This window comes from Centropristis striata, chromosome 6, assembly GCF_030273125.1.
Source record: "Centropristis striata isolate RG_2023a ecotype Rhode Island chromosome 6, C.striata_1.0, whole genome shotgun sequence".
NCBI lineage: Eukaryota > Metazoa > Chordata > Actinopteri > Perciformes > Serranidae > Centropristis > Centropristis striata.
This window is the reverse complement of record NC_081522.1, coordinates 9650823-9675465: the sequence shown is the minus strand read 5'-3', so window position 1 is coordinate 9675465 and position 24643 is coordinate 9650823. Positions and strand designations below refer to the sequence as shown.

The 24643-nt window shown below is 38.7% G+C and overlaps 2 protein-coding genes across 4 annotated transcripts in view; both read right to left on the bottom strand.

The window, feature by feature from the left end:
- caprin1b (cell cycle associated protein 1b) overlaps window positions 1–11819 on the bottom strand; it is an 83889-nt gene extending 72070 nt beyond the window's left edge. For 2 of the 3 annotated variants that reach the window (XM_059334936.1, XM_059334938.1), the window contains exons 1-2: window positions 11747–11812; window positions 5092–5223 (exon numbers count right to left, since the gene is read on the bottom strand). In XM_059334936.1, coding sequence (XP_059190919.1) covers window positions 5092–5138 — 47 coding nt within the window. In that variant the 5' untranslated portion in view covers window positions 5139–5223; window positions 11747–11812. Of the gene's footprint in view, window positions 1–5091; window positions 5224–11746 lie in introns of all 3 variants that reach the window. The other variant, XM_059334937.1, reaches the window with a different exon arrangement.
- Window positions 11820–16153: 4334 nt separating this feature from the next.
- Window positions 16154–24643, bottom strand: part of tspan18b (tetraspanin 18b) — a 34888-nt gene continuing 26398 nt past the window's right edge. Inside the window, exons 3-9 of the mRNA XM_059336177.1 lie at window positions 21347–21442; window positions 20083–20277; window positions 19709–19783; window positions 18461–18559; window positions 18031–18207; window positions 17242–17325; window positions 16154–16230 (exon numbers count right to left, since the gene is read on the bottom strand). Coding sequence (XP_059192160.1) covers window positions 16183–16230; window positions 17242–17325; window positions 18031–18207; window positions 18461–18559; window positions 19709–19783; window positions 20083–20277; window positions 21347–21442 — 774 coding nt within the window. The 3' untranslated portion in view covers window positions 16154–16182. The remainder of the gene's footprint in view (window positions 16231–17241; window positions 17326–18030; window positions 18208–18460; window positions 18560–19708; window positions 19784–20082; window positions 20278–21346; window positions 21443–24643) is intronic.

Here is a 24643-nt window from a genome sequence, read left to right as displayed (position 1 = left end):
TGTCTTAAAATGTGTTTCACACCATGCACAGATTTTTGTCCAAAAACTTTCAAATAAGGTCTAACTTGGATCGTCCAAATGGAGAATGCTTTTAAGATGAACCCTATCAAAATGAAGATGAATTTGAAGTGTGGAGTACTGCTGTAGGAGGTCTATGGTACAGAGGAATAAGCCATAAGAGGCTACAGCTAGTTGGACTTGTTAAAGAATATCATCAGAATGATCCTTTAATAACCAATGATAATAAGAAAATTAAAAGGTTACGGCCCCAGTGAGACCATCTAACTGACAGAGAGGTCATCAGAGGACTGATACAATCAGAGACCCAAAAGACAAGAAGGCTGCTAGTTAAAGAGACATTCCTCCTGCCTCGACTTCACTCCCCTTCTGTCTAAAACACGGCTAGATGAGATAAATAAACACTTGCAGAGAGGAGGAAGAGCAGCCCACTGTGCCCTGAGCAGCACTCATTAAATCTAATGGGTCACACTGCTCCAGCCAGGCTCCACTGACACCCTTAATAGAAGCCTGCATGGTTAAGGGACCATGAAGACCATTAGGGCACTTCAAAGTTCACCCCACTACATTAGGGCCCTGCTGATATGGCAAAGAGGGGACAGATCCAATTCCTCATCCGTTACTTTATTTTTCCATTGGTCGGCCTGTCAATCAGACTGCTCCATAAACAAGTGGATGCTTGAGCCGCTCATTAAGGGCCATCGTTAGCAAGGCCAAGGCAGTAAATCAGCACTTATATCAGCTTTCAGCAAAAAAAAATAAAAATCTTATAGGTCATATTTTAGAGCTGACACTTTGGCTTACAGTGTTAAATGATCCCTTTGGTTTGATAATAAAGCTGGTGCTTGCACTGTAAATCAAATTTCTCCACTTATTTCTGGACCAGTGAAGAGACTCTTATGAACTGTAGAGGACTGGAGCCAAAGGAAAATGACAAGTACACTGACCAGTAAAAAAAAAAACTCCTCCTGACAAACCCAGACATTTAAATTCACGCAAGTGCATGCTTGCTACTATGAAACCAAAGTCTAGCTCACTCAAATAACTTCAAGTGACGCGCTGTCATAAATCAAAAGAGCCAGTAGAAGCTTAATATATTGATGCTGTCCTAAGGGACATAAAAGGCAGAGCAGTCTCCTGCTGTGGTCATAAGTCAGCACTGCAGCCCCTCAGCACGGCTTTGTGGAGAAAAGCAGGCGGCTGAAGAGGAAGGAACACCACATACATCACTTTGTCCTGTAAAACGTCCCTCATTACAAGCTGAAAATGCCAGTAAACAACTTGGCTTAGCTAAGCTTTTGACACACACAAGAAACCAATCCCAAACAGCTCCAATATACCACCGATCTAAAAGTAGTGACATCTGTTTTTAGCAAGATTTGCCGACCTAGTAAAGAAGAAAAACAGACAAACAGCAAGAGACAGGGTGGTACTGTCTGAGTTAAAAAGTGTTTTGTGCTGTACTCACAGGGACATGAAGTGTGCAAATTTTAGCAGAGATGCAGGATATGTATTGATAATAGAAAATGTATATTTTTATGTATAATTACGATAAATTATTGCTGATAAATAGAACTGATACAAAGCAAAACGTACTTACTTACTTACTGACTCAACAAACGCAGCACCTAATCATACGGCCAAAATATAGAAAAACCTAATCCTCATGCATTAAAAGTATCTTAGCTGTTTCTAAACTCTTTCCCATTTCTTTGCCTAACAGAACAGTTTACTATATGCTTTTTGTCATGGTGTTTCTGCAGACCATAAAAGCGTATTCACATTGTATTTAATACATTCTATTATTTCAAATTATTGAATTATTTGGTTAAATGCTCCATAAGAGCCAAACTATGTTTCTGAAGTTTATCTAAAAAAATTAATGAACAGAGGAGACTGACCTGTTCTTTTTTTGTTGTTGTTAACAATAGTCATGCCATTAAGATTTTGTCAGAGCTGTAGAAAATTAAATAATCCACCTTTTCAGACTTCCGCTTAGCCTTTCTTGTCTTCAGGTGTGCATAAACTACAGGTTATAAGTTTCTTTTGACAATACAAAAATGGGGTTGTCTTATTGACACCGGACAATAGAAGCAGGTCATTTTCGGTAACTGGTAATGGCTGAAAATAAATTCTATATCATGTATCCCTCCATTTTAGGATGCAACTCAGAATTACAGAAATGTGCATTTGCATGTCAGCATGCTTGTGCACCTCAGGACGTGACAGGTCACTGTGTCTGCAGGAGGAGGTTCGTGTAGGAGGAGGACTTGGCTCAGAGGAGAGATCAGAGTGGTGGTTTACTGAGAGAGGAGCATGGATACCTTACTTCCCCAAGCTCCTTCTAATGGGCTCTCTGGCTTGGGGCCAGCCTGTACTATCAACGGATCTACAACTCAACTCTATCAATCAGATCAGTTTCATCTCCTCTGATGCTCATACTCTGGAGCACATCTGCAGGGCTGTAAATTTGCAAATAATTTGCAGTGGTCATACCTGATAAAAATGATTTGTATTGAAGTATAAATTCTCAGAGGTCCTCTCCTTCTCCACTTAATATTCAAGAGGCTAAGAACACTTCTGGGCAACAGGAACATTTGCCACCAAGCTGTGAGGAAACAATGAGATGTGGCAAAGAATAATAATAATAATTCAATAACTTCATGAGGTCTTAAACTATTGTGGTAATTTCCTCCAACGTGGCAAAAACTGCCTGTACTGCATTATTCTCATCAATATCTTTCACAACCTCAGCAACAAATTAAATGAGGAGGTTTATAACGCAGGGCAACCAGTCCAACACAACCAAATTGCAGCACTCAACAGTGCATAACGTTTCTGTGAGGCAAATTATTCTAGCTGAGAGGTCTTATCTGTATTTTTTTAATTTAGCAAGAAACCACAATGTTTTTTTGTCTATCTGGTTGCAAGGGTTGTTGATGTTACCACTGTGTCTGCAACAAAGTTGTCCAAATGAAAACCATCTGTGGTGAAAAAAAGGTGTTGGAAACATTCATTCATTCATTTAATAATTCATTATTATGACCCCTGACTCTACCAAACTCCCGGCAAATCCAAAAATGAGCAAAGAGGTGGAGCATGAGTGAGCCGTGTTGGGCCGAATGAAGTCACGCAACCTGTGACGGCACCTGCATGTCACTCAAAGCAACACATCCCTAAATATACAGAACTTAAAGCATTTATATAATTTAAATGGGTGAATTATGTAAAAATGTACCCCTGTACATTTGCTTTGAATGGTGAAATTTGCTACAGAGATGAGAAACCTTTTTCTGTAGGGTTCTAAACATTTCTGCTGTAAAGTTGGGCATTTTAACATGGGGATTTATGAAGATTGAGTTGTTTTTGGAGCCAGCCTCAAATGGCCATATAAGAAACTGCAGTTTTTAGCATTTAAGCGTCTGCTTCATTCTTCAGCCCCAGAGGATGCTGCTTTGCTGGAACTTCTGGTTTTAACTACAAACAAAAAGTACCATTGCATTACAATCACTGTGCAAATGAGTGGATATCATGTTTGAAAAGGTATTAGCTTCCTTTCTGAAACTCTGTCAGCTTCTCCTGTATTTTCCCATCAGCTGGCCACCGAACAACCAATGCCCTGCCAGCTGCCTGACAGGCATCACTGCGGTCTGTAACCATGGAGACAGCCTCACGATGGCTCACATCATTCACTGACTCCCACTAATAAAACTCCAGTTTATTAGAGTGTGGAAATGTCTAGTGTGGCTTTTTGACATGCTAACATAAACAGAGAGGGAAAGGACTTAAAGTGGTACTGACACATGGGTGGAGGTTTTGGGCAGGCTGAGGTGAACGGCGTGGATCTAACCACTGGGTTAGTGGGTTAAATCAGCACTCGTGTATTGTTGTGGAGCGGCAGCGCTGTTAAAAGTAACAGGCAAATAAAAAAGTTCATATTTGCAGAAGCATTACGTATAAGACGAGATTGGTTAAGTTTATGGAAGCAGTTTTCTTTTTGTATTTACAACACACACATGGCAGAACATAAATAATATGACTGATAAAACATGCTTCGATTGTCAGCTGGCACGCTGTAGCAATGAAATGACTCACTGTTGATTCCTCTAGTTTTTTCTCTGCCTGTGTGCAGCCCTTAAATATTTAAGTCAACACACTGAAATCAGCAGCCTGTCCACTGATTTCCTCCTGATTCAACTTTGTTATCAGGCTGTTTAAACTCCCTGAAGCTCTTTGCTCAATTGCAGCATTTTGTCTCTCCTCGCAGCAATATGCTTCCAATTATGAATCTTGTGAATATGGGGGCGGTGGAAGCATCCTTCTGATTTATTGAGCACTCAAGTCCAGCCTTGTTCAGTGCATTTGCACCCAAAGCCCTCCTGCTGCAGAGCTCAAAGGTCAGACATACACAACAGTTGACCCCTCATGGGCTCATGTGCGTCGGGTCGCTCCGGACCTGATTGACAGGCGGAGCTGACGGCTTGACAGCGGAGGCCACAGGGTGAGAAAATCTGGCGTGCAATGAGGAGCTAAGCGCTGCATTAGCCTCCAGCTGTGAGGGAACTTTGTAGCACAGAAACCCAGCGAGGGGAGCAGAGAAAGTGAAAAAAAAAGATATCTAATGAGGAAAAATGTGGCCTGATACAGTTACTATCACTCTGCTGACAACTGGCCACAAAACATTTCTCTTGTAACCATAGAGAACTTTGTGGTCTTCTCACATGCGATAGCTCGGGCCGTCTATTTGTAGTCATCTAAATCCAAGTCCTGTGGACTGAAAACACATGCTCCACAAGTGAGTCACAGAGCACAAGAGATCTCTCAAGACAGTAGTGATGCTCGGCCTGAGAAACGACCCATCCCTGCAGACTCATTTCCTGGCCTTTCCAGCTCACTTCCTGTTTCATGCTGGGTCATGGGCACCACACTGTGCGTCACAAAGGCTGCCCTGTCGAGTCTAAAGGCCACTGGTTCTGTGGGACTCCATAGCTGTGGGACAATTCACTCGCTCTGTACCACAACAGCAACACTGCAGCGTTACTTGGTTTACTGTGTGTTTTTTTATATTCTCACATTTTCACAATGGGTTTTGCGGTCACGTCGCAGCAGATGTGAATCATCTGCCCCCGGTATGGTTTGTGTTGAACGGTCCTCAGGGGCTTCTCCAGGCCCTTCAACTCCCCACCGGACCTAACACCTTTCACACTGGATAAACACAACACAAAGGAGAAACGTAAGTTTTATGTTAGAGGGTGGGTTATTACATGCAGGAAAAAGGACTCTCTAATTCCCCTGGGAGTCTAACCACTCATAAATCATCAAGCAATGAAAGTTTCCTCTCCAAACAGGGGGCTAAAACAAACTGAACACGGAGCCCCTCATCCCCACCACTCCCCCCTATCCTCCGCTCTCTTCTCCCTTTTTCCCTGGTAGGAATTTTTATGAGGAAAGAAGAGATGTAGTGGTGCAAGACTAAACTAGAGCAAAGAGGTAAATACTACAACATCAATCCTCTGCAGTGACCCCAAACTACAAAAAAATCCAACATTATTTTAAGAGCTTTTATACAAGTTCCTCTAACAGCAGTAGGAAGACTACAAATCCTGCCTCTGGAACTGTTCACATAAATGGCAGCAAAGGACCGTTCATGAATATATGTTGCTTAGTGTCTGTTCTCCTGCTAAGTTACTGTAGAGAGGATCAGAAAGCTTTTGCAAGTACGTCTGAGAGACCACAATGAAGAAAGAAAATGCTGACATATTCAAAGATGCTCTGAGAGAAGTTTTAACACAAGCTGTCAGTTCACATATAAAAAATCAAAGCAGAATATATCCTTAATTTTAATATTCTTCATTCAACTTACAAGACGTTTATAAGATATTACAAACAAAAAATAGTTTCACAGTAAGTCACACGGGTTGATTTTTTGCCAGATTTGAAAATTCAACTTCTTTGAGTTTGATTTCGTGGGTCTAAATTTCAAGCATAATCATCCCAGAGGTAAAAAAAGTTACAGTTCAAGGATAAATCTAAGAATTATTTTGATAATTGAATAATCTGTTACTTGTTTTCTCAGTTAATCAAGATGCTGAGTGTTGGGCATTGAGATGTCTGCTTTCACTTGAATATACTAGAACAACATACATTTGGCTTGTGGTGCTCAAAGTACCCAAAAAATAATTTGATAAAAACAGCAATGTCTCTCTTTCGAGAACAGATTACGACCCGGTTACTTAAGATAATCTAGTCTTTGTTGTGATTAGTTTCATGTGGTAACTATACCAGAAAGAAAGTAATTCCTACATGAAACCTCTCACAACAAGCTCTGATTTGGTGAACTGTCCCTTAAAAAAAATAAAACTCAAACTGATTCCCAAAATAGTATTTCAATTAATCAAGTAATCTTTGCAGCTTTATTGCAGGTGATGTCTGCTATGACGCCACCATGAGGGCTGCACACCTCCGGCTTGTGTTAACACCATTAGTATGTGATGTGTGAGCGCGCTGCAGAGAGCAGACCTCCAGGATCAGGAGCTGCTCGTGCTGACCAGCAGTAACACTTAGCAGCTGTTAAATACTCAGCGAGATCCTGACCTGAACCAGTGCAGACACTTCAAATAAGAGGGAAGAGGTGGTGGGCTGACACATTGACTGCTACTGGTGCTTACTTTCTGATCAGCAGGTCAAACACAAAATGTGCCTAAAATACCAAAGACACACCGTTTTAATTTGGGGGTCTGGCCTTATAGTCATGTCAAATTTGCTTCAGTCAACATATGGAGTTTGTAGGATAAAAATCTCAGACCTCTTGAGATCGCAGCGTATGTTTGCAGAGTCAGTGAAAGGGCACCATGGTGTTAAATGTGTGTGTGGCAAACAGCAACACTCGAGTACATTTCACATAAGGTGAAAAACGAGAAATTAGTCGAAAAAACACACTTAAATAAAACTATATACATATTAAATAATGATGGATAAATACTTGCTCAAATCCTCATTGGACGTCACAAACTGTCTCTATACAAAGGCTCCTTCTTGTTCTTCCTCAGAAGAGAAACATATTTTAAAGCAGTGGATGCAGTGTAGCAGGAACGCTACCGCCCTCTAGTGGTCAATTTAATAAATGTTGGCTACTGTACAAAGATGCAAATGGGTGAATTTATCTTCTATTGTTTGACATGTTATTTTATTTTTATACCTGTACAAGTGAAGGGTGTATAAAGTCCATATTGAGTCTTGAGCTATTTTATGTTTTTATCTATTCATTTATTATATTATTTATTGCTTTTCATTTAGCTTTTTTATCACTCACTTTTTCACCTGCTTTTCTTGACTCTTGCCGCTGTATCACATTTCACATTATCTCAACTTTAGACATTTATGTATCGTTGAACTGCTGAATTTATCATCTATCTTTAACATTTCATTTTTATATCTGTACAAGTGAAGGGTATTTAAAGTCTAAATAGAGTATATATCTATTTTATATTTTTATCTATTCATTTTATATTATTTATGATATTTATTGTGTTTCACTTATCTTTTTTATTATCACTCCCTTTTTTCACCTGCTTATCTTGACACTTTGTCTGCCGTAACTATTTCACATGATCTTATTTTAAGACATTTATCTATCATTTGGCATTTCAATTTTATATCTGTACAAGTGTACAAGTCTAAAAAGACTATATATCAATTTTATATTATTATTATTATTATACTATAAATGAATTATATTCTTTGTTGTTTAATTTATTTTCTTATTATCAATCGCTTTTTTCACCTTCTTGACTCTTGTGCTGCTGTAACAAATTTCACATTATCTTATAATGAGACATTTATATTTAAAAGAGGCATACTGTAAGATAAGCTTAACATTTAATTCAAGTTGTAAGAAGTAAAAATGTCAGCGGTTCTTTGTCCTCGGTGAACAGATAGTTGATATATAATCTTAAAGTGAAAGTTTATAAATAAGAGCTGGAGGGAAGACATAAATAAACGCTGCTGAACAGTTCACAATACCAGTTTTGTGAGATGCTGTACAGGTTTTTCAAATTTATGATTCGGTTTGGTTACGATTGACTGAACACCACTGGTTACTGTTTTGTGACTGTTATTGATTGCCCTCGGCATGTATGGCACAGGAAACAGAGCTGCAAATTTCTCTTTTTATTTGAGGTGACTGTAATGAGCTCCAGTATATGGTAATGAGGGAGGGAAAGTAAAAGAATTCAGCTGGCCGTTGTTCGGTTCACCTTGAGCTTAACAAGTATTCATACATTCCCAAAAGTCTAAACGTATGTTTCTTAATAAGCCTGTTAGCCTGAAAATTGTAATCACATGTTCGGATGTGTAAAGTTTTATCTTCACTATTATTTTCAATTTGTGTCCAATTACATATAAATAGGACAGAACAATAAGATCCCAGAGAAACTCGACATAATGAGAGTACATTACTGAAGAGTTTATTTTAAAAGTACAATTATAAATCATTGTGTTTAAGGAAGAATAGCAATAAAAATCTGTATTTTTCTAATTTAATTAACTGTGCAAAACATGCACCATATAACATAAAATAATATAATTATAAAAGAAACACTGGGTGTTGCTGCGTTTTATCTAAACAGGATATTCACTGCGTTTACACAGCCATACCCATACATCTAGATAAAAAGGTTAATAATAATAATAATAATAATAATATCTTAATAATAATAAAATTTTTATAGCCACCTTTCATATCACTCTAGGTCACCAAACAGAGTCAAATTTACAAAAAATAATAACTAATGAATAACAATAATAATAGAACAACTTAGTGAACAGAATGGGGATGTAATAAGCTTAACAGATGGGTTTAGAGCTAGGTTACTTAAATGCAAATTGCATTACTTTAACTTTGTTTGTTGGCAGTGCAAGAGATGTTTGTTTATCATATTTTCATTTACACTTATGTGTAACAAAAGCTATAATCTGTGTCGAACCAAAAAACAAGTTTAAATTCTTTAGAAAAAAAAATGTGAATAAGAGTTTGCTGATATGTAGAAACAATAGAGCCAAAATAATTAGCAAGCTGCAACCCAAGATGACAATACATCCATCATATATGTGACAACAAAAAAATAATAATAATAAAGCTTGGCTACACAAGTAGGGCTGGGTGATATTTTATTACTAAATATGCATTTTTTTAATCATTAAAATTACATAAAATGTTTATCATGTCAATTTTTCTATATCTTTCTATCACAGCTGAATTGTACTACAGCTTTTTGTCATTTAGACGACACATTGTGTTCTGATCTTTGCATGTGGGAGTGAAGCTGGAGTGAATGGTGGCAGTGTTTGTCTATTTTTTAACAGTATGACTTATACAGAAATAGGCTTTACCATGAGTTTATTTCACACAGATGACATATTTATTTAAGTATTAGAAAACATGCATATGAAATGACCTATCCAGATAAAAGATTTAGGTCCAGCCCTACACACTAGTGCTGCATATTCCCAGAAATAAAAGCAGTGTTTCCATTCAATCAGTCACCTGCTGCCATAAAAGATAAAAAATGTAGCTTACATGTTATTACAACCCGTCACTTTTCTGCTGCTATTCCTTCACTCATGAACAGTGCTGTGCAGCTCAAACTGGAGCTCCCTCAGCTGTTTTTTGTACTTTGAAATAATTAACTACAGCTGCAACAATTATTAGATTAATCGAACAATAATCGATTATTAAATTAATTGTCAACTATTTTCATAATCGAATAATTGGTTTGAGCAGTTTTTTAAAGACAATAAGTCCAAATTCTCTGATTTCAGCTTCTTCAATGTGAATATTTCTGGTTTCTTTGTTCTTGATTTGACAATAAATTGAATATCTCTTTGGTTTGTGGACAAAACAAGAGATTTGAGGACGTCATCCTTGTGGTTTGGGAAACACTGATTGATATTTTTCAACATTTTATTGACCAAACAACTAATCGATTAATCGTTTAAATAATCGACAGATTAATCGATAATGAAAATAATAGTAGTTGCAGCCCTATAATTTACCCAGAACGCATAGCAGACAAGTCCTATTTAGAGGACAGTGAAGAATCAGACAGCTTTTTGCAACTCAAGATGTCTGTCTGAGTATTTGTTAGATCTCAGTCAGACTCAATGTGTGCTGTTGAAAAACAAAGCCCAGAGGGATCTGAATAAAATTCAAGATGGAAAAAAACAGCAACAGAGAGAAACAAACAACAGAACAGTGTGAGGGAGGTGAGGAGAAACATGGCAGAAGTGCCTGTAAGCAGCCGGGACAACTGACTGAGGGCAACCAGGAAAGAGTGAACGAGTAATAACACCTGTTGTGCTTGACTGTAGAGCCTCAGTGCCCCCTCTCCAACCCTCCAGCTCACCGAATAGTGCACTTCACTCTCACTATTTCACACGCTATAATCCAGCTACTTTACACACCCAAAACTGTAGGCCTGTGTTTCCACTGAGAGGAGAGCTCTGGAGGCGTAGCAGCAAACACATGCAGCAGTTCTCCTGCACATCTTCAACTAATTATATCACCTCATGATGGTGCCCTTTGCCAAAGACTGGATGCTAAATGCCCTCTGCATTTACAGGCCAGTGGACGTTTTAAGGTACAATGCAGCTGCATAGACCATAGTTATTGAAAGACTTCAAACATCCTCATAATTTCCACATCAAACCCACAATAACACAGGGCAATGACTGTTTTCATTACTGAGCAATCTGTCAATTATTTTTGTGAATAATTAATCATTTATTCAGAATGTCACAGAATGTCAGAAATAGGGAAAATGCCCATCAAAATGTTTCAGATCCCATGATGATATCGCCAAATTGTATGTTTTATCCTAAAAAAAAAACCTAAATATATTTAATTGACAGGGTTAAATATCTTTTGTTTTTTTGTGGTGAACCCCTACTGAAAATAGATGCAAAACCACCACAAAAAATACAAATCTACTAAAAATGTATGTAAAACAATCAGAGATGTAAAATGGCTAAAAGGAGATACAAATGACTAAAAATAGATGCAAAACCACCACAAAAAGTTGCAGAACAACCTCACAGATATGCAAAGTTACTAAAAACAAAATGCCAACAGCCACAGACAGATTCAAAACAACCAAAACTAGACATAAAAACAATCACAAAGATAAGCAAAATTATCAAAATAGATGCAAAACCACCACAAAAAGATGCTAAACATAAGCAAAACCATCACAAAAAAAAAAGACCACAAACTTACTAAAAATCGTCTCTTTTAGATTATTTGATTTTATTTCTATGTAGACAGGGTGAGGGGCCTCTTACCTGTCTGTGCTCAGGGGCCCATTGTATCATGTTAGCTCTAAATACTGTAATGTATCTGCTCCACAAGGCTAACTGTCAAGAATCACGTGTTCATGGCTCATAGTAGCTGCTGTATATTTGTAAATGTGCAACATTTGCTAATCACAGACCAGATTGCAAACAGTTTGGTTGTCTCTTTAAACTTTCTGTTCTATTTAATAACAGAGCTTGTCTCATCAAACAGTAGTCATTTGATGAAACATTTCGAGTAATATTTTGGCAACATTGTTCTTGAAACTTTGAGCTAATAAAGCATCTTTGAACCATAGACTGTAATCAATTGCACACCTGCCATTAGCAAGCTAACCAAGACGAAACAAACAGCTAAATGCAGAGCGGAAATTGTACTCACATTCACCAGGTGGCCAGAAACAAGACTCCAAATGAATATTTATGTTCCTCCGTTTCCACTTAGAGTGAATATAGGCACTTGTTCCTATATTCGGTAGTATTTGTCTAAACAACTTTTATATCCAGACAGGTGACGGAGAGCCGACAGAGAGCGTCCATGTTGTTTGGATGTTTTTCTGCCTCCTAGTGGCCAAACATCCTCCAGCCGTGAGTTAATGTCGTCACACTTAATGCTACCTATACACCAGAAGACTTTGAAAAGATTTGGAAAGACTCCTGCAAAACTATCAGCTCACACCTGCTCACATCTAAAGACAACTGTTGAGAGTTTTAGTCCCAGCCTAGTCTCAGACTGAGATTCTACAAAGACTGTGAATCTTGCAGGATCACTATTTACAAGACTACAACTAGATTTCCTTTAGCATTTTTTACCTACCATGCAATTTTTGTGTGCAGTGGTTTGTGTTGAAAAAAAGCAACAAAAAGAAGAGGAGAAGACGCCACAAAATGCCCCTCACAAAGCTGAAAAGGGGTTTCTGTTTTTCTGACATGAAAAGTTGACTATTTTACAGTAAAATAGATATAAGGAAGAATAAAGGAAAGGAAACTGTAGAAAAGAATTCATGATATACATTTATGTCCTATTTAATCATTTGTTTAATTGAATAATTATACTTATCAGCTCTATCAACTTTCATTTAGTTAATCACACATTCACCGCTCATCTATTGGTTGTTGATTGTGTTGTGATTGTGTGATCGCAAACCAAAGACTAGGAAAAGACTGATAAGAAACAGCGCAGATTACTATCTTACAGTTAACGATCGGGATGACAGGAGCGCGCTGTGACTCCAGTAAGACTCCTAGATTTACTAAAGACTTTCAGTTTTTAGTCTGGGACTGGGAAAATCGTTTGGTGTAAGCCCAGCATAAAATAATAAAGTCATTTTTTGTCAAAATTGTTTTTTTTTTTTTTTTTTTTTGCCTAAATCATCTCCTCATGCCACCTATGGTAAAATCGCCTACATCCTCAGTTGATCAGATCATGTAATTTTACCCTTTAACCATATTTGGTAACTTGAGGTCATAGAACCACATGGATTTCTACATCACTGACCAATCAGTAAATCACACAAGATTCCAGCTTTCCTTTATTGTCATTGTATTAAAAAAGTATACAACTAAATTTACGTGTGCTTCTCATATATAAGGTGCTTTAAAAAGACATTCAGACATTATGCATATGTAATAAGTAGTCTAAAAAGATAATAAATAGTTTAAAGATAAAAGATAAAGTGGTGATGGATGCAAATGGTGGGTGTCTATTTAGGGTTGCTGTGGGAAAGAGACTATAATAAATATAATAATAATAATGACTCAATTGACCTCAATTTGCAATATAAAAATAAAACATTTAGCAAAAATTCTTGTAATATCCTCCAATAACACTTCAGGGTTGACGTTTTCAATTTCCAGGAGTGCCCTATAAAGGGTTAAGATCATCACTTTGACAATTTGCCACATTCATAGGCATCAGATAAAAACCCAGCAAAGAAGAGCTAGAGGGAGATTGTTTAGTTATCAGTTTAGTTTATCAGTGTTTTATTGTTGGCACCAATATTGGTAACACTTTACTCTAAGGTGTCTACATAAGAGTGACATGAGCGTGTCATAAACATGACATGGGATGTGTCATGAACATTAATGACACTTTGAAGTAACATTAATGCTCATGATGCTTGTCATGTCATGTTTCTGACAGGCTTGTGTGACTCTTATGTAGACACCTTCAAAATAAAGTGTTACTATATCTTGCTTAAGTCACAAAGGCATGTTAAAAAAATTGCCTCAGTCATTTATTTCTATTAAGTTACATAATTTACACACAGTGTTATTACTATGCCAATACAATAGCCATCCTTTGTTACATCCTTTTTGAGTGAAATGATCAATAAATGTCATATGTTACACTTTTGGTGAAGTTTTTTGTGTTTCCTGCAAAACTTGAAAAAATGAGTTAGGCGATTATTTTAACAGGGTGACGATGTGCTGGTTGTACATTTAGCTCCACTGCTCTGTGGAGTACAGCCCGGATTAGTTTTGCGTTTTCAGCTGCACAGAAATAAACATTTAATTTAAAGTTAATCTGCCATGGTGTCCTCTGGATGTTTCTGAGCTGAGAGCATTGCCGCAATCAGTCACACCTGCTGGCAAAAACACTGTTGCTGTGAAATGATTTCAGCAGGCACAATTGATCTGCTGTAAGGGACAAAGTCAGAGCTGGGGCTCTGCCAGATATGTTGCTTTTAGTCAAGAGAGTCTTAAATTACACCTTAGTGCAATTTAATTGGCTTAAATTGGGTCAGATCACTTTTAAATGTAGTCAGTTACTAAACACAAATGCAGTTGTTGATTAGTTACATAATATTGGATTAGAAAGAAATTAATCTAATTTGAAATCCTACTTTCGCATTACTGTAAAATTGAACACTGAAAATATTACACTTTATACTAAATAAATGGATACAGCCATATAGATTTGAACTTAATATATCATTTTATCTTGCTTTAAACATCTGAAAAGCAAATGGTGAAGAAAAAAATATATATTTTCTGCATAAAAGTCAGTCAAATCTAATTACTCTTACAAAAACAGTTATAGCACAAATGTGTACTGTACAACATGAGATGCAGATTATTTTTGTTTAAGTTATTATCCATAAATTATCATTAAAATATAAAGATTAGTTAAGTCACCATTGCCAGAATGTAATTTTTGTAACCTGCTTAAGATATTCAGGAATACAGGTTTGTTCAACCAACAATCTGATATGTGTGTCTGAAGTCCTACTTATTTGATGGATCTAAGCCAAAACAGTGTGTTTTTGTGGAAACCAGACCTTGGTTCAGACAAACTGGGTCACACTGTCTACTCTACAAAGTGTTACTGCATCATATTATGCTCTGGAACATCTATACAGGATGTACCTTACCTTTTCCATCCTTACTGTATGTTGTTCACACTTCTTATAGATTTTTCTTGCAGGGGAAAAAAAATCAATCGACTAATGCATTCAAGGTGAAATTGAGTCCATTATCACGAGAACACTAAGAGCCATATGTGGAACCACATTCCGCCATGCTTTGGCTCATCGATACATGAAACATCCATCTTTTGTGTTTCAATTCTTCAAATGTCAAAAACGTGCCGCAGAGTGTGAGACTAATGATTTGTTATTAAAAGAGATCTATCACTCATGCCACAAGGCAGCAGCAGAAAAAATGTCTTTCTGACACATATCTTGGTTTCACAGTTTAACTACAAAATTGATTGTATCTTGTGACCTGAAAAAACATCTGGAAAACATGTTTTGTTTTGTCCCTTTTATCAAACGATAACTACAAATAAAGATTAAAATATGAAGTTGTTCTTAGTTGATCAGGCTGGAAAAACATTCTTACAAAAACGTTTATGCACTGTATATTTCCATCGTACTATGATGCATTATGAGATTTAACTGCAGAACTCTACAAATTAATTTAATTATATTTCGAAATATGATCTGAAATTGTGCAACAAGCTTAGGAATAAGACAAAACCAAACACAAGGACGGTCATTTCAAATGCCATTTATGTCATTGACTTTTCAAGGATCTAATACAAATGCATACACATACATTTCACCACCTAAAACCACATTAAAACCACTACTGCAATGAACATCACCGTACAAATAGAAAAAGAATCAGAGGTTGGCTTTCAAGCTTGGGAGGGGTCATGAAGAGCCACGAGCTCACATGCTCACAAACGACTCCATACACATTCAAAAAGAGCGTCCAGTATGTACACACACACACACACACACACACACACACACACACACACACACACGGAGCTTATATAATACAGCATTAAAGAGTGGCTGTAAAAAAAAAGGCGCTATTGAGGAAAGGAGTGTGTTACAGTATACAGTATGAGCAGAAAAAGGGAAACAGCCAAAGTGTACATAAAACACATTTTTTTTTACAGTTAAGCCAACTTTACTTAATATAAATATTCTTCATCCAAAAGTCAGTGCAGTGCCTTCTGCTCAGGCTTCACCTGGTCCTCATGCCTGGTCCACTTTACAGCCAGTCTGTGCTAGACCTGGTCCAAAGAATTACTGTTTCCACTTTACACACAAATCTTTTTTTACATCAGTTTCGTCTCTGATCTCCCACTTTATCTATGGTTTATGAGTGTGTGTGCATGTGTTGTTGTTGTTTTTTGCCACCCAGTACCTCATAAGTCCAGCTGTGAAGTACGAGAGTTTGTTTTTCTACCAATTAGCCAATAGAAAAAGAGATCAACAAATTTACAAGTGTCCGTTTTGTTTGTTTCTCCTGAATTCCCTTTTTTTTTAATGTAAAAAAAAGAAGTTCACAGATGGAGCAGCTCTACTGGATTCCCCTGAAGAGACACATCGCAAAGACCATGGCAAAGAGCTGAGGACAGGAGGGAGAAAGACACTATTAGCACGCTGAAAAAAGACATGAGGGTTGTTTTTACAAAATTATCACAAACACGGTGAACTACAACAGCATTATATTTGTGTGTATTTATTATACCATTGGTTACATGCATTTCTCTATACGGAGTTCCCATTTACACACCACTGTAAAACTGCTAAAACTGGAAATGTTTTCATTGCTTTAAAACAAAATGTATTTCTCAAATTTCACGTTCATGTTTTTCTTTTTCATTTAAATTCAACCATAAAAACTCTCTGTATCGATTAACTACTGTAAATTAGACTGCGACACATCCACTGAGAAGATATGAAAAAATAAACCACTATTTGGGCCATCCAATATTATATCTAAATCTGTAGCTTTGTACAGTAGGTATAGTGAATATACTGTACATTATGTTAGGCCTGGGTGATATGGAGAAAAGCAAATATTACGATATTTTTTTACCAAATACTTCGATATCGATATTGTTGGGTTGAGTATTGGTGCTTCCCCAAAAATATTTACTCAATTATATTAAAAGCTACATCAAATTAAATAGAATACTGTAATGCTACTGGTTGTAACAGCACTTTTTAGGTAATTGTATTATTATGAGTGGCTTAGTTTTCCTTTTGAGAGCCACGTGTTATTAGTGTTTGGGTGCAGGAGTTCACTGTGAAGTGTTTTGGTTTCACTATTGCATTGTGGATGTGAGATTAACTGCATATTGGGGGAAAAAGTGTAAAGAAAAAGTGAACTTAGTACAGAAACATGCCTGTAACCAATTATAAAGTCCCTGCAGCACCAAGTCCCACCACTAGATGGAGATGTTGTCATACAAAAAGCTTATAGATAACACTACACTACACCCATTCAGGAAAATACTGTATACCCAGGTCAGTGCAGAATTCCCCATTTCTGAAATGAACATTTACATCACTGGAGAGAACAAAGAAAATGCTGGTTATGTGATGATTTCAGTAAAATGAAACACCTTCATACCTCAATGGTCAGCACCACAATGGCCAGCGCTCCAGCCACGTAGATGTACAGTTCAAAGTAGTCAACTACTGCAGAGTAACAGCCCTGTGGACACACAAGGAGATGGCGCTCAGCAGATGAATCAATAGGCTATAAACTTGCAGAATTACCAAGACAATTAAAGTAACATCACAGCTTTAATCGAGTGAGGCTCCGAACAAAAGCCTGCTTGAATGAGTGGGAAGCAGGGCCTCTAGCTTCACTGCCTTTTAATGAGGGTTCTTTGTGTGAATGAACAGAGAGAGACACACATTGTGGACATCTCACATTGTTCTAGTGGTTTGGAAAACAACAGGTGGAGAGTGTGGTAAAAACCTCTTCCTATCAGCTTTCACTGTAATTACATTTCACTCCAAGGCTTTCTTTACACACATGGAAGCCGGGGTGTGGGTGTTCATGTGTGTAACTGTGAAATGCACTTAATTTTCACATATTCATGCACTTCTTATGCTCTATTTTTGCACACATATATGCTCCACAAAATTCCAATTTACCATTGCATACACATGTACGCAACACCTCCTCAGATGCTTTCATACACTGGTGTCTCCACACTATAACACATAGTAGGATGGCCTCCCATGACACCCAAAAGCACTAATCAGCCATGGAGGAGTCAGCAAGTCCCTGGATGTCACCCCTCAACTGTCTCCAGCTCTAATTAAGCCTGGAGGTGGTTTGGAAGGAGGGAGAAAGAGAGAGAGAGCGAGGGAGGGAGAGAGATGTGTCTTGGTGGATGTCAGAAGTTACCTTGTTAATGCGGAACATCATATTGCCTGATAAGCACTGCTCCTGGGTGATAGAGGCCAACTCCCCGGTCTGACTGGCACGCTTGCAGCAGGCTTCTGGCACCATATGATTTTTGTTGATCTGCCTGAACAGGCTGTCCTTAAAATCCTCTGGGCTGTTCACCCCACAGCAGTCAAACTGGAGGAGAGGAGAGAATAAGAGAAGAAGCCCTTATTTCCGAGTGCCTATTTGTGCACTGGCCTGTGGTCCACTGTATGCGTGCACCAATCCAGCATGAATATTGACCTAAATGTCGAGGATTTTATCTATAAAATATAGCCTCCTGACGCCAGGCTGAAACCCTTCCTGTCTCCACAGACTGCTGGTGGAAGCAATGAGTGGGTAAAAGCTACAGTGTGTGAGCTCTTTGACATGTGTGCTGTGGCCTTACTGTAGTCATGATGGCATTCCATGTGGAGGTGAAGACGTCAGTGTTGTTGTAGCCCTGATAATGTCTCTTCAGCTCCTTGGTGAAGTACTCTCTGGTCAGCTGGAAAGAAAATAGTCGGCAAGAGCACAGGTTAGTGTCCCAGGCATGACATCTGTTTCTCTCACTTTAGAAATAGTGAACTCTGTCTAGGAGGGGGATCAAGGATGCACAACATGGATTTTATTTTAACAATAACCACTAATTACTTGCTTCTCATGGCCGATACCAAAAAGATGACCAATAACTTCACATATTTGTAAGGACTTCATATCTTGAGAGTGTGAAAGGCTTAGATGTAGTGTGCAAAAATAGATGATTTATTATCCATAGTTCTGACCTAATCTAACTGACATCACTATTGTTAACAAAACAAATACAATAGTTGTGACTCTACAAATGTGTTTATTTTTGTCCAGTAAAGTATGTCAAAAACTTCACAAACATACTTTTGCTTTCGAGCATTTTGCCAAAGACTTAACATTAAATGCTTTTGACATAATCTGTCAAATAAGACATGTCAATGTTGTTGTCAATATGTATACATCAGCAGACTGCAGAGACAACTTATGTATTGAGAGTGATGATGCTGCTCTTGTTAAGTCAAAGAAATAAGAAATGAATTATTAATTGCCAATAAATGCCTAGTGATGCACAATATATACCACTACCGATAAATTATCAGTCGATAACGGGAAATGTTCTTCTTAATGTGTTATTCCGATAATGCAATCATAGGAATTATTGGCAGATAATACAAAGCCAAATTGTTTTTATTGACTTAACAAGTGTAGCATCGACATACTCTGATACAATAGGTGGTGGTGGCTTGTCAGTGCTATTAAGTATTTAAAACATTTACATGTCTGATTTTGCAGATTATGTCAAAGCATTTAATGTGGATTCTTTGACAAGATGCTCTAAAGCTAAATTATGTTTGTGAAGTTTTTATGTTGGAAAAGAGAGGAGGGAAAAATAAAAAACAAATGAACATTTGAAGAGTCAGAACTGCATTTGGTTAGAATATATGGATATTAAATCATCCATCTTAACTCAGTACATCTTAGTCTTTCTAACCCTCAGGTTTGTAAAAAACTACAGATCCTGAACTTCTTTTTTATAATACAAACATGTGAAATCATCAGTTATGTTAACGTTAATGTTATGTATCAGCCAATAAATAATACATCCCTGAGAGGAAAACTAACTTACATGTTCCCGGAATATGAAGGCCAGGATGGCAGCAGCCAGCTCTGCTAAGAAGATGAGGAGGATGAGCATGAAGAACTGTGATAACACAAAAGAAAAAAAGGCAAAAAGAGTGAGAGAGAGAGTAGAACAAGGTGGTGAGTGGCAGAAAAAGTGCATGTCAGTCAGTGAAAATCACATTCTGGCTGAGCCCGCTTCACTCAGCATTAACTATGCATGAGGCTTGAGGCACCAAGGCAAATAGAAGGGCATTTTGCTCTTTTGGATTTCTGTTTCAAGCATGACAGTCCAAAAGCTGACAGACAGAATAATCAACACATATGCACACAAACAAGATCAGTAACAGAACAACATTTTAAATTTGTCGGTCGACTCACAAAGAGTAGCAGACACTTGTTTTCGCGGATGGCTCCACAGCAGCCGAGGAAGCCCAGAAGAAAGAGCATGCCTCCCATGCCCAGGATGATGTAGACACCAGTGAATAGTAGGGGGTTGGCTGCCACTATTTCCCTGAACCCTGTGGGGTCCACCAGTACCCACACTCCCACTCCCAGGAGGAAAGAGCCCCCCAGCTGATGGAGAAAAAAGGAAAGAGGCTGCAGTTAGACAAAACAGAAATTGGCTGAATTTTAAAAATTAATAAGAACTCAGAGGAGGGCTCGGCATCCCAAGTGGCACAAGAAACATTCAACAAGATGTCATGTAATGGAAAATAAATTTGTGCCTTTTTGCCAGGAAAACATGCTGGTAATGCAAATCTCTAAAAGGTTGGGGTGAGAGTTGAGGGCCGATAAAAGGCTGGATATCTACAGAGCTGTAAAGGCTCGGTGGGGGGTTGGTGGAAGATATCAACCCGCTTCAACTAACCCCCCAACCTGCCAAAGAAATGCACAGCACTGCAGCCTTCATCCTTCCTTTCACTAAAACCCTATCTCCAGCAGCCGAGAGGTGACTCATGTGATTAAGGAAAGAAGGTACTGAGGTAGGGGGTGGAAGAGATCTGAGCCTCACACACTTCTACTACAATCCCCTTCTTCCTGTCACAGGAAGCAAATGAACGCCACTTCATGTTGGAGGCAGAGGTTAGGGTATGAGGAGAGGAGGTAGCCATTTTGAAAGTACATTAGGTTTGAAAAATGGCCTTGGAGAGAAATAAGGGATGTCAGTGAAAAAGCAGTGGTTGTTATTGAGTGTTCCTAACAGTTAAGTTCATTCTGTGCTCTGCTGCTTGCATTATTACCACGGCCTTGAACAACCTCGTCTGCGTAGAGTCTCTAAACGGTTCGGCTGCGCTTAATAAAGCAAGAAAAGAGACAAACCTTCTTACTCAGACCCTCCCCCCTTTACAGGCTCAGACTAACAGGATTACCCTTGATTGTCTGATCAAGACTGATAAACTCAGGTGCCAGTCACAAAGTCTTCATGGCACAGTGTGCCTCAGATGTGTGTCAGCACACTAAAATCTAATCAAAAGAGAATTTGATAGAATCAAGATTGCCTCCGTCTAATGAAATGCAAATGCGGCTCCATTAGTCAGTGGGGCAGGGGGCAACCAGAAGCCCATTTCAAATCATTAGATTGACAGTAACTTCAGAGATAGGCAGATTAAGTGTCTTTGAGAAAGAGATGAAAACTACTTACAAAGATGAGGAAATTGAAGACAAACATGAGGTACTTGATGCAGCTGAGACAGTCCCCCTCCATGGTTGTCCCCCGTGCTGAAGCCTCTCCCTGCCCCTGAAAGAAAAACAACATAAACATTAAAACGTGCCACTTAATGAATCCTGCCAAATGCTCGCAGAATTCCCGTTCCCCTGCACTCCGGATAGGCATTCAGATGAAACTGCCAAGAAAATAATACTCTGCAAAAAAAACCTGCTCACATTTTTAATGAGTTCTGCCACTCAAACGCACAATGCACACACACCGGCCTGTCAGTTCATTTGGTCCAATTTCAGCAGAAAATCCTTGTATTATCCCCTCAGGCGCACGGTACCAGCTATAGTCTCTCAGCAATCCCTAAGTAACTACAAGTTTGGGCCACGCAATGTCAACCCGACCTGACACAACTCATTTCACCAAACGCCATGACAACTTATGTAATTTTAAAAAGCACTTTCACAGTCAGATGGCAGATTCCCCATCAGCACTTCCTGTCTCTGGACAGATGGGGACATGTAAAAGGCCCTGCCATCTTTCTTACATAGGAGCAGAACATAGACGTTGTGATGCTTTTGCCTCTTTTTTCTAGCAATTTGCAATTCTTTGTAGCCATTTGTGTCTCTTTGAAGTTGGTTTGTGCATCTTTGTAGTCATTTGAGCATCTTTGTGGTCATGTTGTGGATGTTTTGTCCCTTTTTTGTAGTTATTTTGTGTCTCTTTGTAATTGTTTTGCTTCTCTTTTTAGTTGTTTTATGTTTCTATGTGGTCAATTTGCACATCTTTGAAAATATCTTGCGTTTCTTTGAAAGTTGGTTTGTGCATCTTTGTAGTCTTTCTGTGTATCTTTGTGGTCACTTTGTGGTTGTTTTGTCCCTCTTTGTAGTTATTTTGTGTCTCTTTCGAAATCATTTAGGTGTTTTGCTTCTTTTGTGTGTCTTTGTGGTCACTTTGTGGTGGTCTTTTGCCCTTTTTTGTCATTTTGTGTCTCTTTGTAATCTTTTCTTTTCTGTTTGTACTCTTTGGCATCTCTTTATAGTTGTTTTATGTTTCTTTGTGGTCATTTTGCATCTCTTCATGGTCAGTATGTATCTCTTCGGATGACATTTTGAAGGTAAACCCCTGGGACTGAGCCCAAGAGGCCAGTTCAGTAATCCGTCCACGGGTTCAGCTGTCTATCTCAGAGCATTTTAAGGATATGAGTCCTGACTGGGGCTCCATACGCATTAACCAACAACGTAAGGCCTTTACCTTGGAGCTTCTTCTACTTAATGTAATGAGAGGCAGAAGCCCTGTGCTCCCATCGGCCACCCCTCCATCTGACATAAACACACTTTCCCTGATGAGGGCCCGTCCTGGAGGCACTCCTGTTTAATGAACAACACCTCTCCTGCATTAGAAGACAACATGAGTGCGTCAGTATCATGACCCTGTATATCTATATATATCTGATGCACCACAATGCCTTCATTCAAACATTTGTTTAACCTACCAAGCTAGAAATGAACAAGATTTCCCCCTCAGGGAGGACAGGAATTGTCTAAGGAATAATCTCTACACAGTCTGCAAAAACCGAAGTAGAAAAAAAATCTTTCGGGCAGTTATAATTGCAGTTTCAGTGAAAGAAGAAAATTAATTATTTGGCAGAAATGAACCGGCACTGTTTGCTTTGTAGTTGTGATTATTAATTTGCTCTCCCATAGTGATAGCCAGGATTGAGGCTGAGAAACAAGCGGATTAAAAAGCAACTTCTCTGAGGAATTGTAAATAGGTTTACACAACTAGGCAGCAAGACTCTGTCACCTCTAATTGAAAACAATAAAGTTAAAATGCCTTTCTTTTCAATTCTTTTGTCTGCACTTTGCAGCACGTCCGTCAGATGTAATCTCATAATCTTCAGTCGTCTTTTCGATGCCTGATGTGCTGTCAGACGTCTCCTCTGGGTGATCTCTCTGCTTCTCTGAGCCGCGAAGAAGCTTGAGTTATGATCGACTCCAGCTTTGATTCCTGTCCGTCTTTGAAGGGGGCTCTGCTGCCGTTCAAATATAATACAGCCTTGACCCTTTCACCTCCATGACTCAGAAATTCACATTCTTGCGTGAAAAAGACCATAATCTCCCCCAAAATACTGTCTTTAGCAAAAACTGCTCAATTGCTTGCAAATTATTATTTCACTCAGAAGTACGGAAATTGTGCGAAAAAGAAAGTCATGACCCATATGTTTATCTCGTCTGATATTCTTTTATTGTGGCTTGCTTGCAGTTTTTTACTCCTGCTTCATATTTCAATGTGCTATGAGCTCCAGAGAAAGTTTTCCTTTTGTCTTATTGTAGGCTTGTACAAGTCGCTGTGACAATAAAATTGAACAATAGTAAAAATGTGAAGGCGGTCTTTGTCTGCTGTGGGAGCGAGCTAACTGAGAATGAGAACATTTCCTCCCCTCACCAGCCTGAGGGCTTATTATTTTTTCCTCTTCTCCTTTCCTCCCCAGACCCAGAGAAATTGATTTAGAGCTATGGTTTAACACCTCCTCTAAATCATAATGATATGCTTAGGTATTGATCAGCCTCCTCGTGCTACTCTGAGAGCAACCAACAGCCTCATCACCCGAGAAGGGTTTTAATTAACCCCCCCTTTCCTAAGCTCCACTGAAAGCCCTAATGAGGGCACAGGAGGTCTTAATTGAGATTTGCATACATTATAGTGTCACAGAAAAAAGCATTAGAAAAGGCCCTTTCTCATCCCTTCAGCTCTCACTGTGAGTCCTGGGCCCCTATGAAGAGTGCAAACTGTATTTATTGGAGCAGGGGATGAAGAGGCGGAACGAGGAGGGGGAGGAAGGGGTCGGATGGAAAAACTCTCAGGGCTCAGCTCACATCTCATTCTCCAAACAAAATGTCTGATTTCTCTTCCAGCTTCACCCTTTTGCTCTTCGCTCCCATCTCAGGGTCAAGCCCACTGTCAGATGTGGAGCCAATTTTCTTTCCTGCATTAAAATGCATTGGATGCTTAAGAATGAAGTGGACTCTGCAGCCCGAGCCAGGTTCCAAATAACAAGCCTATGGTGCAAACCAGCTAAGTATAAATCAAACTGCCACAGAGACCCTGGAGAAAGTGCAGAGTAAACACACTGGTCTTTCCCATGACTCCCATGAGATTGTAGGTCCTCATCGATCACAGCTCCAGCCATAGTGATCAGACCGCTAAGTCTCTCTGAATATTCTGCAGAGTATGTTATGTGTAGACAAGAGAAACGTGGTTCACACCCCAGGAGCTGCA